The 24,599-nt window shown below is 35.5% G+C and overlaps 1 protein-coding gene across 10 annotated transcripts in view; it reads left to right on the top strand.

Annotated features, from left to right (window-relative positions):
• PPHLN1 (periphilin 1) overlaps positions 1 to 24,599 on the top strand; it is a 99,221-nt gene that overhangs the window by 45,394 nt on the left and 29,228 nt on the right. For 6 of the 10 annotated variants that reach the window (XM_045587923.1, XM_036455111.2, XM_036455116.2 and 3 more), the window contains 4 exons: positions 5,050 to 5,106; positions 7,575 to 7,654; positions 14,186 to 14,305; positions 15,567 to 15,707. In XM_045587923.1, the coding sequence (XP_045443879.1) occupies positions 5,050 to 5,106; positions 7,575 to 7,654; positions 14,186 to 14,305; positions 15,567 to 15,707 (398 nt within the window). The remainder of the gene's footprint in view (positions 1 to 5,049; positions 5,107 to 7,574; positions 7,655 to 14,185; positions 14,306 to 15,566; positions 15,708 to 24,599) is intronic. The other 4 variants (XM_036455114.2, XM_045587924.1, XM_036455113.2 and 1 more) reach the window with 1 other exon arrangement.

Here is a 24,599-nt window from a genome sequence, read left to right on the forward strand (position 1 = left end):
CTGAAAATGTACAAGAATTAAAAATAATACTTTAACTTTGGGTGGTGGGCACACATGCAGTATACTGATCGTGTATCATAGAAATCTACACTTGAAACCGATACAGTCTTGTTGAACAATGTTACCCCAATAAATTTAATAAAAAGTAAAAGGAAAAAAAATACTATTTTGAGAAGAGAATATTTGGAAGATAGCCTTTGTTATTGATCATCAATGTAATTGGAAAAGAATGAATTTGGAAGTCCACATTACCGTTTGGATTATAGCTGAAATTTCAACAAAATTTAGAAGCTTACGTTTGCCTTTAGAAGGAAGGCTTTTTGGTGCAGGTTTAGATGGTAATAGGGATATAGAAATAAGCCTTTATCCTAAGATCTTGTATATTAGCGGAAGGAAGATTAAACCCATTCTCTTAGCAGCTGAATATAGTGTTTCTTGGTTTGAAAGTCACTATATTTATGATCAATATTCATACAGTCTTTCATTTAGCAAAAATATATTTCAAATAAATGGTTTGCCAAGCAAGAAAAAAATCCAGTCTTTGCCCTCTGAGTTTATGATCTAGTGATGGAGACAAACGAGGAATTTTATAGTCATTACATAGGAATAGACATTTTAGGTAAAATCTGAAGGGTGGATAGAAGTTGGTGGAAAGATGCAAATGGTGAAAGCTTATGAGCTATCTCATGTGGAGTACCTGAAATGTAACTTAGTCTCCTGGAAGATCATGGACTGTTAATTGATCCATGCTATTAGTGTGCAGTGGAAATAGATACTATATATTCTTTTTGTTAGAGACTCTGTTGCTTACTCACAAGAGAGCTTTCTGGGGAAATCCTAGAAGTATAGCTATAGTTTTTCAAGCATCTGAATGACTGTGGTTCTAAAAAGTAATTAGATAATGACATTTCCATATGTGTAGGCATTTATAGTAATCTTATTTTAGGACTTAGTGTGCTTGTCAATAGCAGACATTCGTAATGTACTGATGATATATTTGATTGATGTTTTAAAAAGTGAGCTCAAGTAGTTTTAGCTGATTATTAAAGGAGAATTTTATTTAGATGTGCACTTCCAAACTATTCATAGTTAACATACCTTTACTTCAGCTTGTTGCATTTTTAACCTTCTAAAGATGATTACTGTAGGGAAGCAAAAGTGATGCAAAGCTTTATCTACTCCTCAAGTTGTTATTTTTGTGGGGTTTCTCTTTTTTTGTTTTTTGAGTCTTTACCACAGAACATTTTCTTCTGTCCCCTATATTTTCTGTTTTGTATCCTTCTGAATAAATCATTAGATCTCAAGGAAATCCTGCTCTTCCTAACCAATAGCCCCACATTTGTATGTCATCATTCATGATGGAGAAAATATATTATTTCCTTATCTTCTGTGTCAGCATATCCTCATTTGTTCATATCTTAATTTCTATGCTATGACCTTTTTGTTTATTGAAAAGACCTTTTTTTATTGAATTTATTGGGGTGACACTGGTTAAAAAAATTATATAGGTTTCAGGTGCACAATTCCACATCATTTGTACTCTGTATTGTGTGTTCACCACCCCAGGTCAAGTCTCCTTTCATCACCCTTTATGCCCCAATACCCTCCTTAAACTCCCCCCACCCGTTTCTCCCTTGCAGTCACCACACTTTGTCGATGTCCATGAATGTTATTGAAAAGACTTTCATTCAGAAGCGTGTTTTGTCCCTATATGTCAGTCACTGTACCAAGAATTTAATAATATGCAAGTCAGAATTCATAATTTTATGATCTTTAATGATTTTTTTTTTCTAGTAGTGTCCTTCATTCTTTCATGGATTATAATAACAACACTGTATTAGATTGTATGAGTCTGGTTAGTTTTATCATAGCTTTCATCCAGATAACACATTAGAAAGAAAGCATATTTCTGAAAGATCATATCAAATTTATAGCTTTTATTTTTAAAGAGTCATCAAATATTGTTTTATTAATATTTAAATCAGCTATTATTTCAGAATCACCAAATAGTTAATTCTTTTAGAACTTTTAAATGTTTGTTAGAATAATAATCTGCTTCTTAGCTTTGATTTCATCTTCATGGAAAGAACTTTATACCTGGTCTATGGTACCAGTATTTGAAATTCCTCTTCATTTTCTTCCTTCCCATTTACTCTTTCACTCACCAAAATATTGGCTTGGATTTTGATTTCCTTACTGCCCTATGCAGAATTTTTCTTTCCTGGTTTCCTTCCTTTATCCTAATTTGGAACTTACTTTCTTTAGCAAGTCACAGCAAAGGCAGAAATGTGTTGAGCCTTTTTGTCCTGTTCTCAAGCAGGGAGTTAGTGGTGCTTACTCAGATCATGTGTGAGATGAATTTGAGGTAATAGCTAAAGAGTAGGGTATTTATAATGTTGATTGGAGCCACAAGAATAGCAGAGCATAAAGAACTGGGGTTAGGAACACTCACTTTGAGGAACAATAACCAACAAAGAAGAAAGAGAAAGGTGTAGTTAGGAAGTATAAACACCGAAGTACAAAGAAAGGCATGAAAACCAAATGGCAAAATATTAAAAAAAAAAACACAAAAAACTTGTTTAGAAATCATTAAGATACTATAGTAGAGGACAAGAAGAAAGACCCTTGGTTGTTTTGTTGTTTTTTTTAGTTGATCTTTACAGACAATGGAAGGGAGAAGGAGAGAAAGAGAAACATCAATGCGATAGTGACACATATGTTGGCAGCCTCATGCACATTCCCTATCTGTGATTGTGGTTGCAACCCAGGCATGTGCCTGACCAAGAATCAAACCTGGAATTTTTTGGTGTACAGTAGGGGTGTCGAACTCAATCAGAGAAGGGGCCAAAATCTAAAATCCAGCCTAAATTGCGGGCCGAATGGTTTACTGAACAGTCATAAACTGTCATTGTGATGGAAACGCAGCGGAGTGCAGTGATGACAGCGCGGTGCAGGCCACATTGCAAGGCCTGGCGGGACGGATTTGGCCCGAGGGCCTTGTGTTTGACACATGTGGTATACAGGATGACACCGGCCAGGACAAGACCCTTGGTTTTAATGTACATATATCCTTGGAATCTCTGGGATGAAGAGTTTAAGCACAGTGGGGTTGTTTCTGTCTTTTGTATTAAATATACTCTAAAATTTAAAAAATTGAAACGACTTGATTTAAATTTTTTTTTTTTTTTTTTTTTTTTTTTTTATCATTCTGCAATTTGAGCCAAGTTCAACCAGGTGGTTTTATTAGTCTGTTAGAATTTATTAAATAGTCCAAGGTTGTTTAGGGCAGCATGGCTAGAACTCTAATTAAATGTGGTAATTCCTGTAGTATCTCTGAAATTTGGGATCAAAATCAATAAACATAGCATGTATTAGTAAACTGACTCTTTGGAAAGGAAAACTACCTGATTTTTGATATTTGCCAATGTTCATGTAGTAAATGCTACCACTGTGGCTGATTTCAGGCTACCCATATGGAGTCATTAAATTTGCATTTTGGAAGAGATGCAGACATTCCACTCTCACTAGCTAAACATGAGCCAGCCTCAGACTCCAGATACTCCTGTAAAACATCCCTGTCCTAATTTCTTGATCTACAAAGAATTTGAGACAAGTTAACAAAATAAACACATAATAAAATAGGATTACAAAAGTGAAGGCTTTTATGTAAAAGGAAAAATAAATGAAAATAAAAATAAGAATAAAGTTATTAATCTATTAATAAATGCCTATAATAAGGCTCTCAGTAGTTGCTGTAGGTGAACTTAGGATTTGGCTAAAACAAAGAGGAAATGAGCTGTAACAGTGTTCACAGTGTACCTTGGGTAAAAACATATCAGCTGCTCAGGAGGAACAAACATTTCCTGATGATAGATCAGTGAACAATAAGAGGGACACTGCATCTTCAGCAACATTCTTCCAAAAGTAGGAGGGCACCATTGGTTTAATACAAGGTGCTGACAGTGTCAGAATGGTTCAGAAAAGGTGTTACTTTCTCCGAAAAAAGGTAAAATTGGCAATTTTGGGGATATAGTAGAAGAAGGAATTTATATGCTATTGCAGATACCTGGGAATCTCGGCTAGTATATTTTGCCTATTGAGAAAGCTGATTCTATCTGCATCAAGAGTTTGCAGGAAGCTAATAAAATATTTACATGCTTCTAAGTATGAGATAATTAGGGATCCACCAAAGACAGTAGGTGTGGATTTATATATAAAGAAAATTCATCACCCTTGCTGGTTTGGCTCAGTGCACAGAGCGTTGGCCTGTGGACTGAAGGGTCCTGGGTTTTATTCAGGTCAAGGGCATGTACCCCAGTTGCAGGCTCCTTCTTGGTCCATGCCCTGGTGGGGGCGCTTGCAGGACTCACATGAATATTTCCTGTCTTTCCCTCCCTCTGCCACTCTCTCTAAAAATCAATGGAAAAATATCCTTGGGGTGGGGAGAGCGGGGGTGGGGGGCGGAGAAATCCTCGGGTGAGGATAAAATATTAAAAAAAGAAAGAAAATTCATCTATGAGAAAGTTTGTATAAAAAGAAATAGCACGATCTAGTAATAGGCTTCCTGTTGAGAGCATTTCAAAATAACCAGTATGAAATCCTTCCTGTGTTCTTTTTTATTGCTAGTGATAATTCAGTTTTGATATTTTGGAGTTATTCTTTAATCAATCCTTTATTGACTCTATGGAGGAGATTAGATTAGGCTCTTAAAATGAAGAGTAAGATATGATCTCATCTTCAATTTTTGGTATCTTATTTTATGATCCTTTCCTCATTTCTTTCTGCCCATGCTATCCTCGGTTAGCCTCATCTTCATATTTCATGTTGTTGGTCTTGGACCCAGTCCACTTATGATCTTAGGCAGATTTTTTTCCTGTTACGTTACTCCTCTTCCATGGTGGCTGATCAGGCAGCTGTACTTGAAGGCAGGTTAGGAAAAAGGTTAGAAGTTCCTATTCTCATCACTACCACTTCTGGGTCCTTCTCTTGTTCCTCCTGGGCGCAGAGATGCTTACTGGTAGTAATTCCTCCCTGCCCACCTTTCCTTAGAATCCGTGCGTGCTGCTGCTTCCTACAAACGGCAGAATGAAGGAAAGCCAGAAAGAGGTGAGTTTTGAGCTAGATTTTTATTTGGGGCTGTGAAAGGGTGGGGGCTTGGAAATGATTGAGGTTATAGAAGGGAAAGTGTGTAACTGCTCCAGTAGTCTACTGTTGGAACCAGAGTTGAACAGTAGACTCAGATAATAGGGGATTCAAGGGTGAGGTGCCTGGGCCAGCCATTCCTGGTCAGCAATAGTTACCTCATAGAAGGTTGAGATCTATAGACTAGACAAGTCATTGACAGGTACAACAGTAGGTTCTGGGGGTTTCTTTTTACCTTTCCTCTGCCCTTTCTGCTACCTTCTATGTCATCCTTTTCTTTATCTTTTGCTTCTTGCCTGTCCGTCCTTTTCATGCACTTGGTATATAGTATATTGCCAAGCCACCTGCCCTACCCTTCATTGTTCTTTGCTTCTGCACACTGTCATTAGTTGATACCTGCTTAAGTTAGCTCTTCTGCAGCTACAATCAAAATAGATTGTAAGGCTATACTTAGGCACCATACTTGGCATAGCCAAAGTGATGATGTTTTGTTTGTAAAGGAAATGCTAGGTATAAGCTAGGTATAAATTAACAAGTACTTGTGAAAGTTTTTTCTGTGTTTGGCTGCTATGTGCCAGAATTGAACTTTTAAGTATGCCTTTAGTGTGCTGTGCTTATTGGTTCAGCTCATTTCCTTTGAAGAAATAGATTATTTGAATAGGATGGGGGGAGTTTATTGCAGTCTAAGAGTAAAAAAACAAATTATCTTTTCACCAAATTTTTGAGTGCCTACTTTTTTATTTAAAGGACTCAAGCTAGGTAGGTCCTGAGAATTCAGAAATAAATAAGCTATGCTACATTTACCTTTAGGTGCTTTTGATGTGGGGGTAGACTGACACTGTCACAGTATCCTGTGGAATTTACCATGTGCAATGGAAATACAGTAGGGAGTAACTTAGCCATGTTCTGAATTATTTGGGGATGTGGTGATGATTGGTATTTTATTTTTGATTTTTAAGGTCTACAAGAACTTGTAAACTTGCTTTTTAGTGATACCATAAGTTAAAAGATTCTAGGGTTATGTCTTTTTTAAGACTGTTGGAGCTTCAGAGTTGGAATACTGTGCCTAGAGCAGGAATTGGACATTTGTTGTGTCCTGTACATTTCTGGATATTTAGCAGCATCCCTAGCCTTTGTTTACTATGTATCAGAGGCAACTCTCCCACTTGTGAAATAAAAAGTATCTACACATTGCCAAATGTTCCTAGAGAGATGAGGGATTGTGTGTGTGTGTGTTGGGGGGGGGGGGGGGGGGAGGAGGGGGGGAGGGAGAGCTGAGAAAGCCTTTCTGGTCTGCAGGACATTAGGAAAAGATATTACTCACTGCTGTCTTAAGGGCCTCAGAAGCCTGAGTGTCTCCAGGCCCTTGCTTAGCGATCTCGGAGGAAGAGCCTAAGAGGATTTTTTTGACTGAAGCTGGCTTTGCCTCAGTTGTATAGTCGTTTTGTCTCTGCCTCTGCTCTTGACTGATTTTTTGGCCTTAATTCACTGTCCAGTCTTGACCAGCTTCTGTGTCACTGCAAACTTGGTGCCACTTTTTCCTCTTCTTCATAATTTCACCAGTTTTTCTAGAAGTTAAGAACAAGGGATTTATGTTATATTTGACACATATAGACAATGTAATGAAATGTTTTTCTGTCAGGAACAACTCATTGTAATTTTTAAGATTATATTTAACTAAACTCATTTTGTTGTTATTGTAGAATTGGCTAAATTAATATTATTTAAATCCATTATTTTTATAGAAACTTTAGCCAGAAAATAGATTTAAATAATATTAATTAGAGCACTGACATGGGTGTCTGAATTGACTAAAGATAAAGGTTAATGATTTTATCTCATTCATATTTATTATTAATCATTTACCATATATTTAGGTACTCATTTATATCAGGGGCTGGATTATCTCTCTAAATTATAGTTTTCTAGTTTTTAATTTTATTTTTTAGGCTGTCTAAGCATTTAAGGAATACCTGCTAAATTTCCTACATGCTTCCCTCTGTGAGATACTGCTTAATTAGCTAGTAGTCTTTGGTGGGATTTATATAATAACTAACTCCCTTGGGTTTTTATTGTGATGTATTAAAAGTTAATTTTAAGAACTTGGAGGAGGAAGCATTTATGATTTTGAATTTTTTTTTTTTTTGCCTTTCTTGAAGTCTTCTCAGTGGTTCTGTGTTTGCAAACTGGCATTGGTGTGGCCTATACAGATGGCCATATATGATGTCCACCGGTTTTAGGTTAATTGAAAATTTTGATGGTGCTCAGCCTCTTGGAAGGATCAGTAGATTTAAATATTAACTGGTTTAATAATGTAATGGAAGATTTCAGTACTAAAATAAGTGTATACTCCCTTTGTTTATTCAAATACAAAATCACACTAATCGAAAACTGATGAGCTAAAAAATTTCATTGTACATTTTCTTATGTAGATAAAGAGAGACCTGTTCAGTCTTTGAAAACATCAAGAGACACTTCACCCTCAAGTTCTTCAACAGTTCCTTCATCAAAGGTTTGTTATATCTACAAAATCAATTTGAAAAGGAATTATAAAATAAACAATAAGGACTGTCTAGTACAGATGCTTTTATTCTTTATTGTCATAATGGGGATAATTTGCATTTAAAAACTTGAATCATAAGTAACCACAACTTGCAAGTAGCTATCAGAGTGAATGAGCAGTTTTATCATAGAATTTTTTTTCACAAGTTATGCTAAAATTAGTCTTTGCTGCTGCCCTTGCTCATCTTGACCATAACCAGGTAGCAGTGAATATTCAGTTGCGACATGTTTGATGGGCATCGTGATGAAGTGGGATTTATTTCATAGATGCCAGGATGGTTCAACATCCATAAATCAATCTGTGTTATACCACATGAACAAAATGAAGGATAAATATTATACAACCATATCAGTAGATGCAGAAAAGTCATTTGACAGAGTTCATCTACTTATGATAAAAATTCTGAACAAACTGAGTATAGAGGAAATGTACATTGACATAATAAAGGTCATGTGTGACAAGCCCATAGCTAACATTGTACTCAGTGGTGCAAAGCTAAAAGCATTTTCTAACACCAGTAACAAGATAGAGTGCCGACCCTCACCATGTTGTTACAGAGTGTTGGAAGTCCTAGCCCGAGCAGTTATGCAAGAAAAAGAAATCAAAGGCTTTCAGTGGCAAAGGAAGAAGTAAAACTGTCTCTATTTACAGCTAGCATGACACTATAATATAGAAACTCTAAAGAATTCACACTAAAATTGTTAGAACTAATAAATTCAGTTAAGTTGCAGAATACAAAATGAATATTGGAATAATAAGTTGCATTTCTATACACCAAATGAGACTACAGGAAATGAAATTAAGATAATCCCATTTATAATAGCCTAAAAAAGAAATACTTTAGAAATAAATGTAACCAAACAGATAAATGATCTGTATACTGAAAACTATAAGACATGGATGAAAGAAATTGAAGAGGTAAAAAATAAATGGAAAGACATTTTGGGCTCATGAATTGGAAGAATTAATATTGTTAAAATGTCCATGCTATCCAAAGAATCTACAGATTCAATGCAATTGCTATCAAAATTCCAGTGTCATTTTTGACTGAAATAGAACAAACAATCCTAACATTTATGTGGAGCTAAAAAGGACCCCAAGTAGCTAAAGTGATCTTGAGAAAAAAGAATAAGGCTGGCGACATTACAGTTACTGACTTTAAAGTATATTACAAAACTAGAGGCCTGATACACGAAATTCGTGCATGGAGGGGGCGTGTCTCTCAGCCCAGCCTGCACCCTCTCCAATCTGGGACATCCCTCTCACAATCTGGGACTGCTGGCTCCTAACTGCCGGCCTGCCTGCCTGCCTGATTGCTCCAACTGCTTCTCCCTGCTAGCCTAATAACCCCCTAACTATTTCCCTGCTGGCCTGATTGATGCCTAACTGCTCCACTGCCAGCCTGATCGTCCCCAGCAGCCCACCCCTGCCAGCCATATTGTGACGACATGGGGGCGGCCATCTTGTGATGATGTGAGGACAAGACGCCACCTAGGCTTTTATTAGTATAGATTATAATAAAACAGTATGGTATTGGCATAAAAACTGACATATTGGTTAATGGGACAGAATGGAGACCTCAGAAATAAATCCATGCATATATGGCTAATTAACTTATAACAAGGAACCAAGACTACAATGGGGAGAGAACCGTCTCTTTTATAAAGTCTGTGGGAAAATTGGGTAGCCACTTACAAAAGAACAGATTGTACCCCTGTTTTAAACTGTAAGTAAAAATCCACTTGAAGTGGATTAAAAACTTGAAACCTTAGAAGTCCTAGAAGAAAACTTAGGGGATAAGCTTGACATTGATCTTAGCAGTATTTTTAAAAAAGCAAGGGGAGGGGAAGCAAAAAATAAACTAATGGGACCATATCAAATTAAAGTTTCTGTACATAAAAGAAAACCCATAAACAAAATGATAAGGCACCTTACAAAATGGGAGAAAAAAATATTTTCAAATCAAATATCTGAGAAGAGATTAATACCCAAAATATATAAAGAACTTATGTAACTCAATAGGAAAAAAACAAAAATTCTATTAAAAAACATTCAGAGAAACTGAGTAGACATTTTCCAAAGAAGATATACAAATGACCAATAGGTACATGAAAAGGTTCTCAACATCACTAATCACTAAGGAATTGTAAATCAAAACTGCAGTGAGAGGTCATCTCAAACCTGTTAGAATGGCTGTCATTAAAAAAATAAGAGATGCTGGTAATTGTTGAGGAAGGAGTGTAGAAAAGGGAACCTTTGTACATATACTGTTGGAGGGAATGTAAAGTGGTGTAGCTATTATGGAAAACAGTATGGAGGCTCCTTAAAAATAAAAAAATAGAGCAACCATGTGATCTAGCTATTGCATGTCTGGGTATATACCCAAAGGAAATGAAATGGGATCTTGAAGGATTAACTGCACTTCCATGTTCATTGCAGCAGTATTTGCAATAGCTAAGACATGGAAGCAACCTTAGTGTCCCACAATGGATAAATGGATAAAGAAGTTGTGGTATATGCACACAGTGGGATAGTATTCAGTCATAAGAAAGAGACAACATAGATGGACCTTTAGGGCATTGTGCTAGGTGAAATAGAGAAAGAGTACTGTATGATCTCACTTACATGTGGAATCTAAAAATGCAGAATTTATAGAAACATTGATGAGAAAGGTGATTACCAGGGGAAGAGGGTGGTGAGTGGGGGGAAAAGAAGAGATGTTGATCACAGTTCTGGGGATCTAATGTACAGCATAGTGATTATAGTTAATAATAATATATCATATGCTTGAAAGTTGCTAAGAGATATTAAATGTTCTCACCACAAAAAAGAAATAGTAATTATGTGAGATGATGTAGGTGTTTGGTAACACTATGGCTGTAATTATCTTGCCATTTTAAAATGTAGTTATATATCTCCATTTTATAGAAAAGGCTCAGAAGTTAATTTTCTCAAGGACATAAAACATAACTACTATTCACTACATCATTCTTCCAGTCCGTACCTTTGCAGCATCCTAAAATGTGTTGAAACAATGATTTTTGGTTCTAATCGGCAAAACTTAAAAATTTTTAGTTTTTTTTTCTATCTGTTCTCTATAGTTAGAGATTCTCTTCACCAATCTCACACTCTTTTACTGTTGTTACATCTCTTCTTTCCTCACTTCTTTTTATTTTTCTGTCTTTGGTACATTTGGCTTTTCAGCAAGAATAGGTATCACAAGAGTAGATACAGTTTATGCTGCTATTAAGGTGAAACCGCTTCTCTGCCACAAAGGAAAAGAATGGTGTCTTTGTGACAACTTATATCTTTAGAGCTTTCCTAGAAATCAGGATTTTAGAATGCTGGGTTTTGAATAGGAAAGATTGATTAGATTTTCTTTTTCTGTCTTACCTTGTTAAGGCGCATTACTCATCCGGAAGACCAGCTTGTTTTTCTTGTCAGGTAGAAGTGAAAGAAGAGCAAATAGTACTTGCCTATCCAAGTCACTGTGAATATTTAAATTATTATACACAAAATATTAATTTACCTTGAACTATAATGCCATAAAAAAACAAGTTACAACATAAAATTTTGTGTCACATATTAAAATATATTTAGTGGGAAACGATAATGGATTTTAGATATTTTTGTCTGATAGTTTATGTAGATTGTTTGCATTTTTGTCTTAAGGTGGAATCAGAATTTCAGATTTTAGATCTAGAATCATTTTTAAAAATATATATTTTATTGATTTTTGTACAGAGAGGAAGGGGGAGAGAGAGAGAGAGAGCTAGAAACGTCGATGAGAGAGAAACATCGACCAGCTGCCTTCTGCACACCCTCCATCGGGGATGTGCCCGCAACCAATGTACATGCCCTTGTCTGGAATCGAACCCAGGACCTTTCAGTCCACAGACCGACGCCCTACCACTGAGCTAAACTGGCTTCAGCTAGATCTTGAATCATTTTGTGTATATGGAAAGTGCACCTTCCTTTGTCTTTTGCTCAGCGTTACATAGTAGCTCTGTCGAGCTGTTACCTAGATTTTTTGATTTGGTTGGAGGACTTTTTCTTTTCAATGTATGGCTGTCCTCATGTAGGAGGTCAAAGGCCTTTTTTTCAGAATTTGTTTTCTGCTTTTAGAAGAGTTTTTTAAATGGACAGATTTAATGACATGAATAGAGGATTGAGTTTAGTACTAGAGATAATTTAAAATGTTTGTTTCGTTTTTGCTCTATAAAACAGATACCCCAAAAAGTGAGGTGTAATTTTCTTCTTTGATATATTTGTGTGCTGTTCTTTTAATCTTTAAAAAACATTTACATTTTATTACTAAGTAATAGTAAAAGAATAACTTACACATTTTAACTTTATGAATAGGTAGGTCTTTGGACTTAGGTATTTAGGCTTCTTTAATTGCGGAATCCACCGAAACCAGTTTGGCTCAGTGGATAGAGCGTCGGCCTGCGGACTGAAGGGTCCTGGGTTCGATTCCAGTCAAGGGCATGTACCTTGGTTTTGGGCACATCCCCAGTAAGGGGTGTGCAAGAGGCGGCTGATCGATGATTCTCTCTCATCGATGTTTTTAACTCTCTATCCCTCTCTCTTCCTCTCTGTAAAAATATATTAAAAAAAAAATAACTGCGAAATCCCGCTATATAGATGCATTGTTATTATCTTCCAGTAAACATTACAGATGGCAAGCCAGTGGGTTGGTGAATTGAATAAGCTATGGAAGGAGGTCAAGGGCCTTGTTGTCCTGGAAGACCTAGTTTTAAGTTTCAGCTCAGGATTTACTAGTAACTGGGAAATGACTGTGTGTGTGTGTGTGTGTGTGTGTGTGTGTGTGTGTGTCTATTTTTTTCGTTTCGTTTTTGTTTTGATATTTAGTTTCTTGGTTTATAAGTTGGGGTAATAAAGTCTACCCTAGCTATCTTCATGGAATACCATTTAATTAAAATACTTTCTTTTTGGTTTACATATACAAGTACTTTACAAGAGGTAATGTACTAAAACAGGGATTACTGGCCCTGTGATCCAGAGGAGGTATATTTGGAATTAATGATGTGACTTTAGAGAAGAGGTGGGGTTAAAATTAGGGTTGAAGGGCCTAATTGATGAAAATGTCTGCTAATAAAATAGGATGGAATCAGTTACCATAAGGGCCTAAGGAAAGACTTGTTCTAATTTTTGCCTTACAATTTTTACATCTATTCTATAACATAGGTCTGTAAAAAGTATTAGAAGAATCATATGTAATCCAGAAGAAACATTTTATTTTCTTCATTTTTATATTGAGCACATAGAGTGATCAATCTTCAAATATATTTTAGTTATTATATCAGATTTATTAACAATGAATATGGAAAAGAAAGAAAAACTAGAGTCTTAAGCATTATGTTAGATGCTTTCAGGTCTAATACCTCTCTTGGTTATCAAAACTACTTTGTAAAATAGTGAATATTGTTAATTTAAAATTTTTAAAAAATTATAGTTAATATATAGTATTAGTTTGAGATGTACAACATAGAGATTAGATATTTATATAACATATAAAGGGATCACCCCAATAAGTCTAGTAAAACAGTGAATATTACTTATTCCTATTTCTTAAATGAGGAAATTAAAACACACAGTGTCATAAATTATGTATATAAAATCATTTATCTGGCAAATGAATTCAAACCCAGGTCTGTCTGTAACTTCATATCCCATTTCTTGTTTAGTGTTCTAAGTGGTTGAAGAAGGGAAGTAATTGTAGTATCAGAAAATGATATTTAAGCCTGGCCAATGTGGCTCAATTGGTTGATCATAATCCCATGAACCAAAAGTTCTCTGCTTCGATTTTTGGTCAGGGCACATGCCCAGGTTTTGGGCTTGATCCAATAGGGGGTGTGCAGCAGGCAGCTGATCAATGTTTCTCTTTCATCATTGATGTTTCTATTTCCCCCTTCCCTTTTCTTTCTCTCTAAAATAAATAAAAACAACAATAAAAAAAAGAACCTCTTTAAAAAATGAACTTTTAAGTTTACTGGTTTTGTGTAAAGAGTAGGCTTTATATAACTTACTACAAATTATAAAAATAGCATATCTGGACTTTTCTGTTGCACTAATTAGAAATTTACCCTGTTGAGATTTGGCATTATTTATTTCATTGAATATAATTACAGATGGAAAGTTGAAATCCATATGATGTATTAATATGCCCTAAATACAATTAGTATATTAGTTCATTATCAGTGTCTTTTGTACCTTAGATTAATTTCTGAAGTTTTATGTAAATGGAATTAAAAGGCTAGTCTGTATGTCCCAAATGAATTGCTATTTAAATTCAATGTTGAATATTTTTTGAAAAAGCAAATAAAGAATGTACTTGTTCTCTAGATGTTATTTGAAGGCTTCTATGATTTTAAGTTTAAGTGGGGTGTACTTCTTGATGTATTTGAAGTTTAAAAGCCCTCGAGAATTATAACAGAACTGTTCTTTTGTTTTTATTAGGTGTTAGACAAACCCAGTAAGCTAACTCAGAAGGAACTTGCTGAGGCTGCAAGCAAGTGGGCTGCTGAAAAACTAGAGAAGGCAGATGAAAGCAACTTACCTGAAATTTCTGAGTATGAGGTAAGGCATCATTTCTCCTTTATGTTTCCCATCTAAGAGTTTTAGTCTAGATTTTAAACTCTTCTTATATATTAAAATTTATCACAAACAGTAATAGTATGAATATGAATGACTGAATTCAACAATTATACTGTCAAAGTTCCACTAGTTAGAAGTTTAAGAATAATATAAATATGGAATAAAATGAAAATGCACTATCTATATACTTCGCTGTTAAAAGTATCTAAAAATCATGCTAAGCCACTATTGATGAAACAGTGAATTCAGAACAGAAATCTAATTAGACCTTGATATTTTATTTCTCTTCTCTCCTCTCTGAAATCAATGAAAAGATATTTAAAAAAAAAAAAAATCTGATGATCTACCTGTGTAGTTAAAATAAAAGTCTTTCCTTATTCATTTTTTTCCTCCATCGTTTTTAGAAAATATGAGTAATTGGTTGTAGTCTTTCTGCGGGGATAATTTGTTCACTAATGAATTGTTCTAAAATAGAAGTTATTGTTTTTGGGGATTCTTTTTATTTCAATAAATTTTTAGGCTATAGGAGCAAGGTAGTTTTAACTTCTGAAAATAGAGCTCTTTTTCATGTTTCTTTAAAAAAACAAACAAATGTATTTATAAGATTGAGGAAGACAGAGGGAGAAATAGAAACATTGATGAGAGAGAAACATCACATAAATTGGCTGCCTCCTTCATGTCCCCTGCTGGGGATCGAGCCAGCAACTGAGGCATGTGTCCTGAGTGGGAATCAAACCAGCGACTTCTTGGTGCATGGTTTGACACTCAATCACTGCAACACACTGGCCAGGCCCATTGGAATTTTTCTCTTCAATGTTGCTTAAATAGATTGCTTAAGGAATAGTTATATAGGACAGACCTCTAGCTGTGTCTTAAATCACATGAAATATAATTTTGGAATATAATTTTGGAATGTAAATATAATTTTGGAATTAAATTTGAAATATAATTCATGTGATTTAAGACACACCTCTAGCTGTGTCTTAAATCACATGAAATATAATTTTGGACTTAATTTTATTGATATAGTTATTTTATAAGTTTGTGTCTAGAATGGAGACTTTGTCATACTTAACATTTTTTAAGTTACCAATTATTTCCTTTCTTTAATTCTCCTGCTTATTATACATAATGAAATTGAAAGTGTTTTCTTAAAACAGGTTAAATTTAGCACATTCTCTTGATATAATCTGTAAGTTAGTGCCTATACAAGTCCTTTAACAAAGCAGTTTTTCTCTTAAAGGCAGGATCCACGGCACCATTGTTCATTGACCAGTCAGAAGAACCTGAGCCAAATGCAGCAGATGGCATAGAATTATTTGAAGACAGTCAGCTAAACAGCCGCTCCAAAGCAATAGCATCAAAAACCAAAGAGATTGAACAGGTGAGAATCCAAGGGCTTTATTAAGGTTCATAATCTTTTGTTCATGTCACTTTTCACATGGTATTTACAGTAAATAGTAATTGAATGAATAGATTTCATTTTGTTCTTTCCCACTTGTAACTCTGAAATAATTTTAAAAATTATAAAAATTGTTTGATTTGATTTCACAGTAATTTTGGTCAGTTTGGCCAGTTTGTTTATTTTTTTAAAATAAAAAGAAAGCTTTCTTTTAGAGAATATTAATGTTTTAGTTAGTATAGAGAAATTTAAAAAGTAATATAAGTAATAGGAATAGGCTAAAAGAAATATGAAATATACCAAATGTTGGTAAGTTTTGTTTGAATATTGGGATTAGACATTTCTTATGTTTTTCATTATATTTTTAAGAATTATTCAAATATTAAAGAAAAATGAATGATAGCTCTTTAAATCTAATTTTAATGATGTTATTCTTGGAAGTAGGATCTTGTTTTTAATAGATTAAATAGTTTGCTTAAGGCCTAGTTATAGGACAAAAACTCTAGTGTGAAATATAATTTTCTAATGGAAAACGCCTAGAGGCTTTGCCTTACCAAAGATTAAAAAAGTAGCAATCATTATCTTTTTAATCCTCCTTATATTGACACATAGCAAAGTTTTAAGTGTTTCATTTTGGAAATATCGCCTGCCTCATAGGGTATTATCACTTCGTAAGGATTAAATGAATAAACTGCTAACGGGCTTTATAAAATGTAACATATTGTACTGAGGTGTCTTTTAAAAATATATGTTTTTATTGATTTTAGAGAGAGGAAGGGGGAAAGAGAAAGAGAGGTTAGAGAAAAATATGATTGGTTGCCTCCTGCACATGCCCTGACTGGAGACCAAACCCACAACCTGGGTAAGTGCCCTGACTGTGAATTGAACCAGTGACTGATTGGTGCACAGGACGATGCTTAACCAACTGAGCAGGCTAGGGCACAAGGGTCTGTTTTTGCTGTTTCTCTTCAATGCCTTGAGTCAATGTCATTATATTGTTACTAGAGGCCCGGTGCGTGGATTTGTGCACCAGTTAATAGAGAAGTAAAACAGTTATTAGAAGTATTATAAAATAGAAAACTTAATGATATTACATTCTGGAATACTATAACTACTACGTTTTTGCTAGGGTGCTTTAAAAAAAAAATAAATATATATATATTATATATATATATATATATATATATATTTTGACAAGAAAACCAAAAGTCCCCCAAATGTTAGATAGCTATTAAGAAATGATATAGTTATTTTATAAATTTGTGTCTAAAATGAAGTGACTTTTGAAAATTTAAGTAGTTTTAAGGGGACTTTTCTCAATGTTTTCCATTTCTAGCTTTTGCATATTTTATTTTTAGGTATTAAATACCCAATGGATGGAATATTATAAAGGCTTTAGATGGTAGTTACACAGCTATCCAGAAGTTATTATTTACATTTTTCAGATGCGTAAGATATTTTGAAAAGCAGTATAATAGCCCCAAATAAATCAAGCTTAGAAAAGTGTAAAAATATAAATATTAGTATAATACTCAGCTGTTTTTTCTTTCTGTTATGTCAAGTGCAATGTGTTCAGATGTAAAGATAAATGACCACATATAGTGTTTTGAAGGTTTATAGAAATCAGGTACTTGAGTCCCAAGAAAGTCCTTAACTTGAGGTAGTATTATGATGTAAAATAAATCTGTAGGCCAAAATTTGGTATAACTTATAGTTCCTATAACTGTGATTTGATGTTTAAGGACATGCATATGGAGGTAGATTGTATCAGAATCGCATCTATGAGGTAGTAGATTCATATCCTTTGTCATGTTTTTGCCATCTCATCCCTGGGCATATAAAAAATTGGTAGGGTTGAAGGTGCAGGTGCTTTTTGAAGAAATGCCCAAGGTCATGATCAGTTATGGCAGAGAAGCAGTGGTCTGAAATCCTTGAGCCAGAAGACATCAAGTTGTATTTCTGAATATTGTGTTGCTAGAGATCATCTGAATCATCCCAGTTTTACTTGAATATCCTTTAGTGGGTATGATCCATTCTTTTGCCACAACACACTTAGCTTCCTTAGGCTTTGCATCATATGTTGTGTCCCCCCCCCCCCCCCCCCTTCATTCCATATTACCCCCTCTTTCCTATTTTGGGGCTGTCTTTTACATTTAATTATTGGGATATTTTCCTAGTTTTCTGGCTTCTGAACTTCAGCAAATTTCAGAATTTCTCCTATCAGTATAGTAATTCATAGAGAGACTTAACCCACAAAATTATGAATAATTTATATTCTGGTTCAGGTGTTTGGCATTAATCCTTTGACTGATGTCTCTCAAGTCTTAAAGTGCTTATTATTACTGAACTATCTGATTTGGAAGTGCATCTCACTACTTGATATTTTACCAGTGAAGAATTTTGTCCTTTAACCAACAGTTACTTTGAATGACATTTTCATTGTTACATACCCTTCTTCCATCTCCTGCACCCCCGGATAAAGCAATATTTACCTTAACTCTGTGGAACTTTCTCTTGTTTAAGATTTGTAAGGTCCTTCATACTTAGATAAACTTGTGCTTAGATATAAGACTATTTTCCCGGGGCCTGGTATCTAATGATGTTACAAGTCTCCTAGTAATTCCCCACTGGAATTTCAAGATCTGGATTAGATTTGCTATCTTCCTCTCCAGATCGAATCAGATAATCTGAGTAGATCTGGAATATGCAAACATAATATGCATGTTCATGTTCTGCCTGGCACTTCGTTTGAGTGTAGGGTAGCTAAAGTCCTAAAGTGACAAAAGTAGCAGAGTAGTAGCTAATTAATACAACAACTGCGAAGGACAGTTAGAGTGCAGCTGGAATTTATTAGGATGTTTTCTTGTGCAGACTATAGTCTTGAACAAAGAACTTTCCATCTATTCACCCTCAAGGCACAATATTTACACTACTATTCGCTCTCTTTGTTGTACACCTGTAGAGCTTCTTGGATTTCTACTATACCTACTCGGGTAGGTTATCAGAGATTCACATACTTTAATGTGCATTTCGGGATCTTGTTAAATACAGATTCTGACTCGGTAAATCTGGGATGGGACTTGAGATTCAAATTTCTAGCATTGTCCCAGATGATGCTGATTCTACTAGTCTGGAATATATTTGGAGTAACAAGGAATTAGAAGGAGGTGACTTTTTTCTTACATTTTTCTGTAGTTTATACTGGGTTAAATGGTTGAAAACTACCACCTTATTTTTATGTAAATTGGAGAAGTTCTAGTTTATCAATTTTTAAATAGGTATAATTGCTATATAATAAAATGCATAAATCTTTAAATATTCATTTGGATGAGTCTTGACAGTTGTAACACTGTGTATTACTCCAAACAAGTATTTATGAAAGTCTTTTCATGTATGAACATTTGATTATACTGACAGTAATAAGGATTTAGTTAGGAACTAAAATTATGGTCATATCTCAAAAGTATGTGTTCTAATTGGTTTATGTTAAATGTCTTCCACCCATTCCTTAAAGGCTGTATTTTAAGTAATAACACACACAAGCATAAAATTCAACAGATACAAGAGATTATACAGTGTAAAACAAATTTGCTTCTCACTCATAACTCTTAGCTGCCACTTCCCCTCTGCCTCCAGCATGTAGATATAGTCATATGTGATATGACTATATATGTGTGCTAATGTATATATACACAATTTATATATTACTAGAGGCCTGGTGCCCGAAATTCATGCATGGGGGCAGCAGGGGGTGGGGGTTATCCCTCAGCCCAGCCTGCACCCTCTCCAATCTGGGACCCCTCGAGGGATGTCGACTGCCTGATGGGATTGGGCCTAAACGGGCAGTTGGACATCCCTCTCACAGTCTAGGACTGCTGGCTCCCAATTGCTCGCCTGTCTGCCTTCCTGATTGCCCCTAACCACTTCTGCCTACCAGCCTTATCACCACCTAACCACTCCCATGCCAGCCTGATTGATGTCTAACTGCTCCCCTGCCAGCCTGTTTGCCCCCAACTTCCCTCCTCTGCCAACCTGCTCACCCCTAATTGCCCTCACCTAAAGGGTTGATGGCCTGCAACTGCCCTCTCTTGCAGGCCTGGAGCCTCCCAACTGCCCTCCCCTGCTGGCCATTTTGTGTTCACATAGGGGCAGGATCTTTGACCACGTGGGGGCAGCCATATTGTGTGTTGGAGTGATGGTCAATCTTTATATTATTCTTTTATTAGATAGGATAGAGGTCTGGTGCATGGGTGAGGGCCAGCTGGTTTGCCCTGAAGGGTATCCCGGATCAGGGTGGGGGTTCCCTTGGGGCATGGGGCATCCTGAACGAGGGGCCTGAGGTGGTTTGCAGGTCGGCCACACCCCCCAGCGACCCAGTGGAGGCCCTGGTATCTGGGATATATTTACTTTCTACAATTGAAACTTTGTAGCCTGGAGCAGAGCCAAGCTTCCTGCTCGCTCCTTGGTGGCAGCTGTTTCTGCTTGGATTTGTTTACCTTTTATAATTAAAACTTTGTAGCCTTGAGTGAGGCTTAGGCCAGCCAGGGCAGGCATAAAGCTTGGCTTCCTCCATTTCCAGAGAAACACCTCCTTCCTGCTCTCCCTGGCTGTAGGCATCTTGGTTAGGTTTATTTGCATACCTGCTCTGATTGGCTGGTGGGCTTGGCTGGTGGGTGTGGCTTGTGGGTGGAGTGATGGTTATTTTGCATATCACTCTTATTAGGTAGGATAAATTTTTGGAGAGTTTGTTCTAGGTCTGTGAAATATGCCGTTGGTATTTTAATGGGGAGTGCATAGAATCTATAGATTGCTTTGGGTAGTATGGACATTTTAATGATGTTGATTCTACCAGCCCATGAACATGGTATGTTCTTCCATCTGTTTATGTCTTCCTCTTGCCTCTTTTTTTCAATGTTCTGTAGTTCTCTGAGGACAGGTCTTTTACCTCCTTAGCTAAGTTTATTGCTAGCTATCCTGATTTTTTTGTTGCAGTCGTAAATGGGATTGTTTTTTAGCTTCTCTTTCTGTAAGTTCATTATTGGTGTATAAAAAAGCCATAGATTTTTGGATGTTAATTTTGTATCCTGCTGTATTGCCAATTTCATTAAGTCTAGTAATTTTTTGATGGAGTCTTTAGGGTTTTCTATGTGTAATATCATGTCATCTGTGAACAATTTCAGTTTTACTTTTTCAATTTGGATGCCTTTTTTACACATTCACCATATTTGTAACCATATGGGCTGTTCATTAGCTTTTTTTTCTTTTTTTCTCAAAATAAAAAAAATTGAATAATCTTTTAGGTTCCTTTCTAATCTAAATCTTACTAAAAATATATAGCTAAGAGTGCTTCATGTGTACCTAATTTCAGATTTGATTATAAATTGTTAAAAGTTTTAATTTTTTTTAACCTCTTCATAAGGACACTGGGATTTTATGGTAAAATGTTTTTTTAAAACTCAAATATACCATTGCTCTAATAAGTCTGTAATTAATTGATGTTTGTTAGCTAATGAGTTATACATAAAATGTTTTCTTCAGCAAATAAGATGTTATATTTGATCATTGTTCTTCCTGTGGGCCTTTTGCAGTGTATGGTTTCAGTCACCATCTAAACAGCCGATGGGCCCTAGCTGGTTTGGCTTAGTGGATAGAGGGTCAGCCTGCAGACTACAGGGTCCTGTGTTCAATTCTCGTCAAGGGCACATGCTTGGGCTGTGGGTTTGATCCCCAGTAGGGGGCGTGCAGGAGGCAACTGATCAATGATTCTCTGTCATCTTTGATGTTTCTCTCTGTCTCTCCTCTCTCTTCCTCTCTGAAATCAATACAAATATATTTAAATAAATAAATAAGCATCTGGCGGTTCCCAGCAACTCTCACTAGCTTTTGTTCTTTCTTTGTGAACATATAATAGGATATTTTGTTTTACTTTTAAACTAAGAAGGCTAGAAGAGTAATCAAATGTACCATTTTCCTGAAATGTTTAAACTAGAATTGGGACCATAGAAAACAATTAGCTTTTAATATAGGATGGATTAAAATGAAATTATTTTCAAAGTAGTGGTAACTCTATTGTTGTATATACATGATCTAAGCATTTCATACTAGCCTTACATAATAGAAACATTCTTTGTTTTTCTTTTTTTATCAGAGCAAGTACTGAACCTCTTAAAAGTGCAGCTCTCACCACTATCTTGTCTAGACATCAAGTCTACCCTACTTTATTTAACACTCCCATTATTACCAGCCACTTGTTCAGGCTTTACATATATAGATTTGGTAAAATATACTCACATAAGATTTACCTCTGAAAAAGTCTCATTCCCAAAACACATAGAAAATATATAATTTATTTTGGCCAAATTTCAAAGTCTTTAAATGTTATAATTTATCACACAGATTCTGGTCATGGTCCTACTACAGAAACTTGTTGTTGATAAAGTTTTCATTATCTAAGGGAGTTTCATCTGAGAACTATATCATAAAGTGATTTGTATCAAATTTGAAATGTCAAATCCAATCATCTCAGCCTTTAAATTGAAAGATAAATTGTTTTATATCTGATGAAAATTTACAAATATGAAAATTGGTGACTCTGTTAAGATACTATTTTTATATAAGATATAAAAATTGACAGTACAGATACCAACTCTAATCAGAACTATACTTAAAATGCTACAAGAAGAGGTGAGGCCATTTTGGACCTTATCCCCAGGGATGCCATTACTAAACAGAAAGGACACAACTCAAATGTTCCCATGGCATAAACTCAAGTGTGAGCTTTCTTCTTTCACCTCTCCTCTTCTTCCACTGTCAACCAGTGTCAGGTAAGGATTTTCTCTACTGGTTTCAAATTACTATCCTTTGCTTTTTAGTTCCCTTTTTGTAAGTTGACAGTGATCTCTGAGTACTTTGCATGTAAGTACTGGAGTGTGGCATAGTCAATGCTGGATGCTTCCAGTTGGTGTTTTAACCTCTCAGAGCCCTTTGCCTCATTTGTTAAATGGGATTAATTGCTCATTCTCCCTCAGAATAAACAATTTTATGTGAAAGCCCTTTGTATGTTGAAAAACACAAGGTGATTATGGTATTATATAAGCATTACTTTTGGAATATTGACTACTTTCAGATTCCAAAAGCATTACTTTTGGAATATTGACTAAAATATTCTTAGGAATATTTTATAGCAAGTTTCTTATATAGAGTTAACCATGAGAGCCATTTTCTCATCACGGTCAGAGTTGGGTTAGAGAAGAAGGAAAGGAGGGAGGGAGGAAGAAAGGGAGGAAGAAAAAAAATGATGGAGACATTGATTTGTTGTTCTACTTATTTATGCATTTGTTGGTTGTTTCTTGTATATGTCCTGACCAAGGATTGAACTCACAACCTTGGTGTATTGGGATGATGCTCTTACCAACTGAGCTCCCCACCTAGGAGTGCACCTTATAGCATTTTAACTCCATTGAACTTCCTCTTGATTGATCTATTACTGTTTATGTTTTACTTTCATGTATATTTTAGTATGTTTTTTTTATTTTTATTGATTTTTTTACAGAGAGGAAGAGAGAGGGATAGAGAGTTAGAAACATCAAGGAGAGAGAAACATCGATCAGCCGCCTCCTGCACACCCCCTACTGGGGATGTGCCCGCAACCAAGGCAATGCCCTTGACCGGAATTGAACCTGGGACCTTTCAGTCTGCAGGCCGACGCTCTATCCACTGAGCCAAACCGGTGTTGGTTAGTCTGTTTTTATTAGTTTCAGAGAGGAAGGGAGAAGGGAGAGAGAAACATCAATGATGAAATAAATCATTGATCGGTTGCCTCCTGCACACCCCCCTACTGGGGACCAAGTCCGCAATCTGGACATGTTCCCTGACCTGGAATCTCTTGGTTCAAAGGTCGACATTCAACCACTGAGCCAGCCACACCAGCTGGGCGTTTCATGTATGTTTTAAATCCCATAAGATACTAACAGTATTTTATGCAGTTAATATTTATTTGGGTTTATTTAAATATTTGCCCTTGCTATTCCTTTCTTTGCTTCTTCTGTCTCTATCTCCCATCAAGGTTCCTTATCTTATCCCTAAGAACAATGACTAACTAGATTCTACTGTAACCACACTATGGAATTTTTCATAGTTAATAGAAGGATTTATAGAGAATTGCCACAATGCTGCTGCATATTTTAGTAGTTATAACAAGTAATGTAGGAATTTTGGAATTAGAGGATTTGGCTTGAATCCCAGTTTATCACTTACTGTGGGTTTCTGAGAAACTCTATTTCCTGAGCTGTGCTTTTGCTCACTACTCTAATGGGGATGGTAATATTATGTACCTCATGATAATGTTAGAATTAAGTGAGAATGGATATTTAAGTTGCCTAGAACATTGTCAGTAATCAAAATGGCTGCTATTACTATTTTCTACTCTTTTTCATGGTAGATGAAAGGTAATTAACTGTGAGCTTACAAGGTTTTTGTGGGATAGCTTGGAATTCTGACTTAGAAAAATAAGGCCCAAACTCCTACCAAGTAACTTATAAATTACATTAAAAAGCAATCTGTTCCTTTGGTAATCCTTGTGTTTTGAATTATAGTGTTAGTGAATAGATTGAAATGATAATTAATGTGATTAAAATCACAAATGAAAAAAATGACTCCTCCTGTTCCTTTCATCTATTGATTTCCTTTTACTCGAAGTAAAACGTAAAAAGTAAAGTAAATATTAAATAGTTGAAATGTGTTATCAGGATGGTGATAATAATACTGCTATATTGTTATATCTCCATTCATCTGTGATGGTTATGATTGTATTGAGGCTGGTAGGACTTGATTTTTGTACATATATCTTTTAAAGATTAATTTGTTGGAGGAAAA

Source organism: Pipistrellus kuhlii, unplaced genomic scaffold, assembly GCF_014108245.1.
Source record: "Pipistrellus kuhlii isolate mPipKuh1 unplaced genomic scaffold, mPipKuh1.p scaffold_m20_p_3, whole genome shotgun sequence".
Classification (NCBI taxonomy): domain Eukaryota; kingdom Metazoa; phylum Chordata; class Mammalia; order Chiroptera; family Vespertilionidae; genus Pipistrellus; species Pipistrellus kuhlii.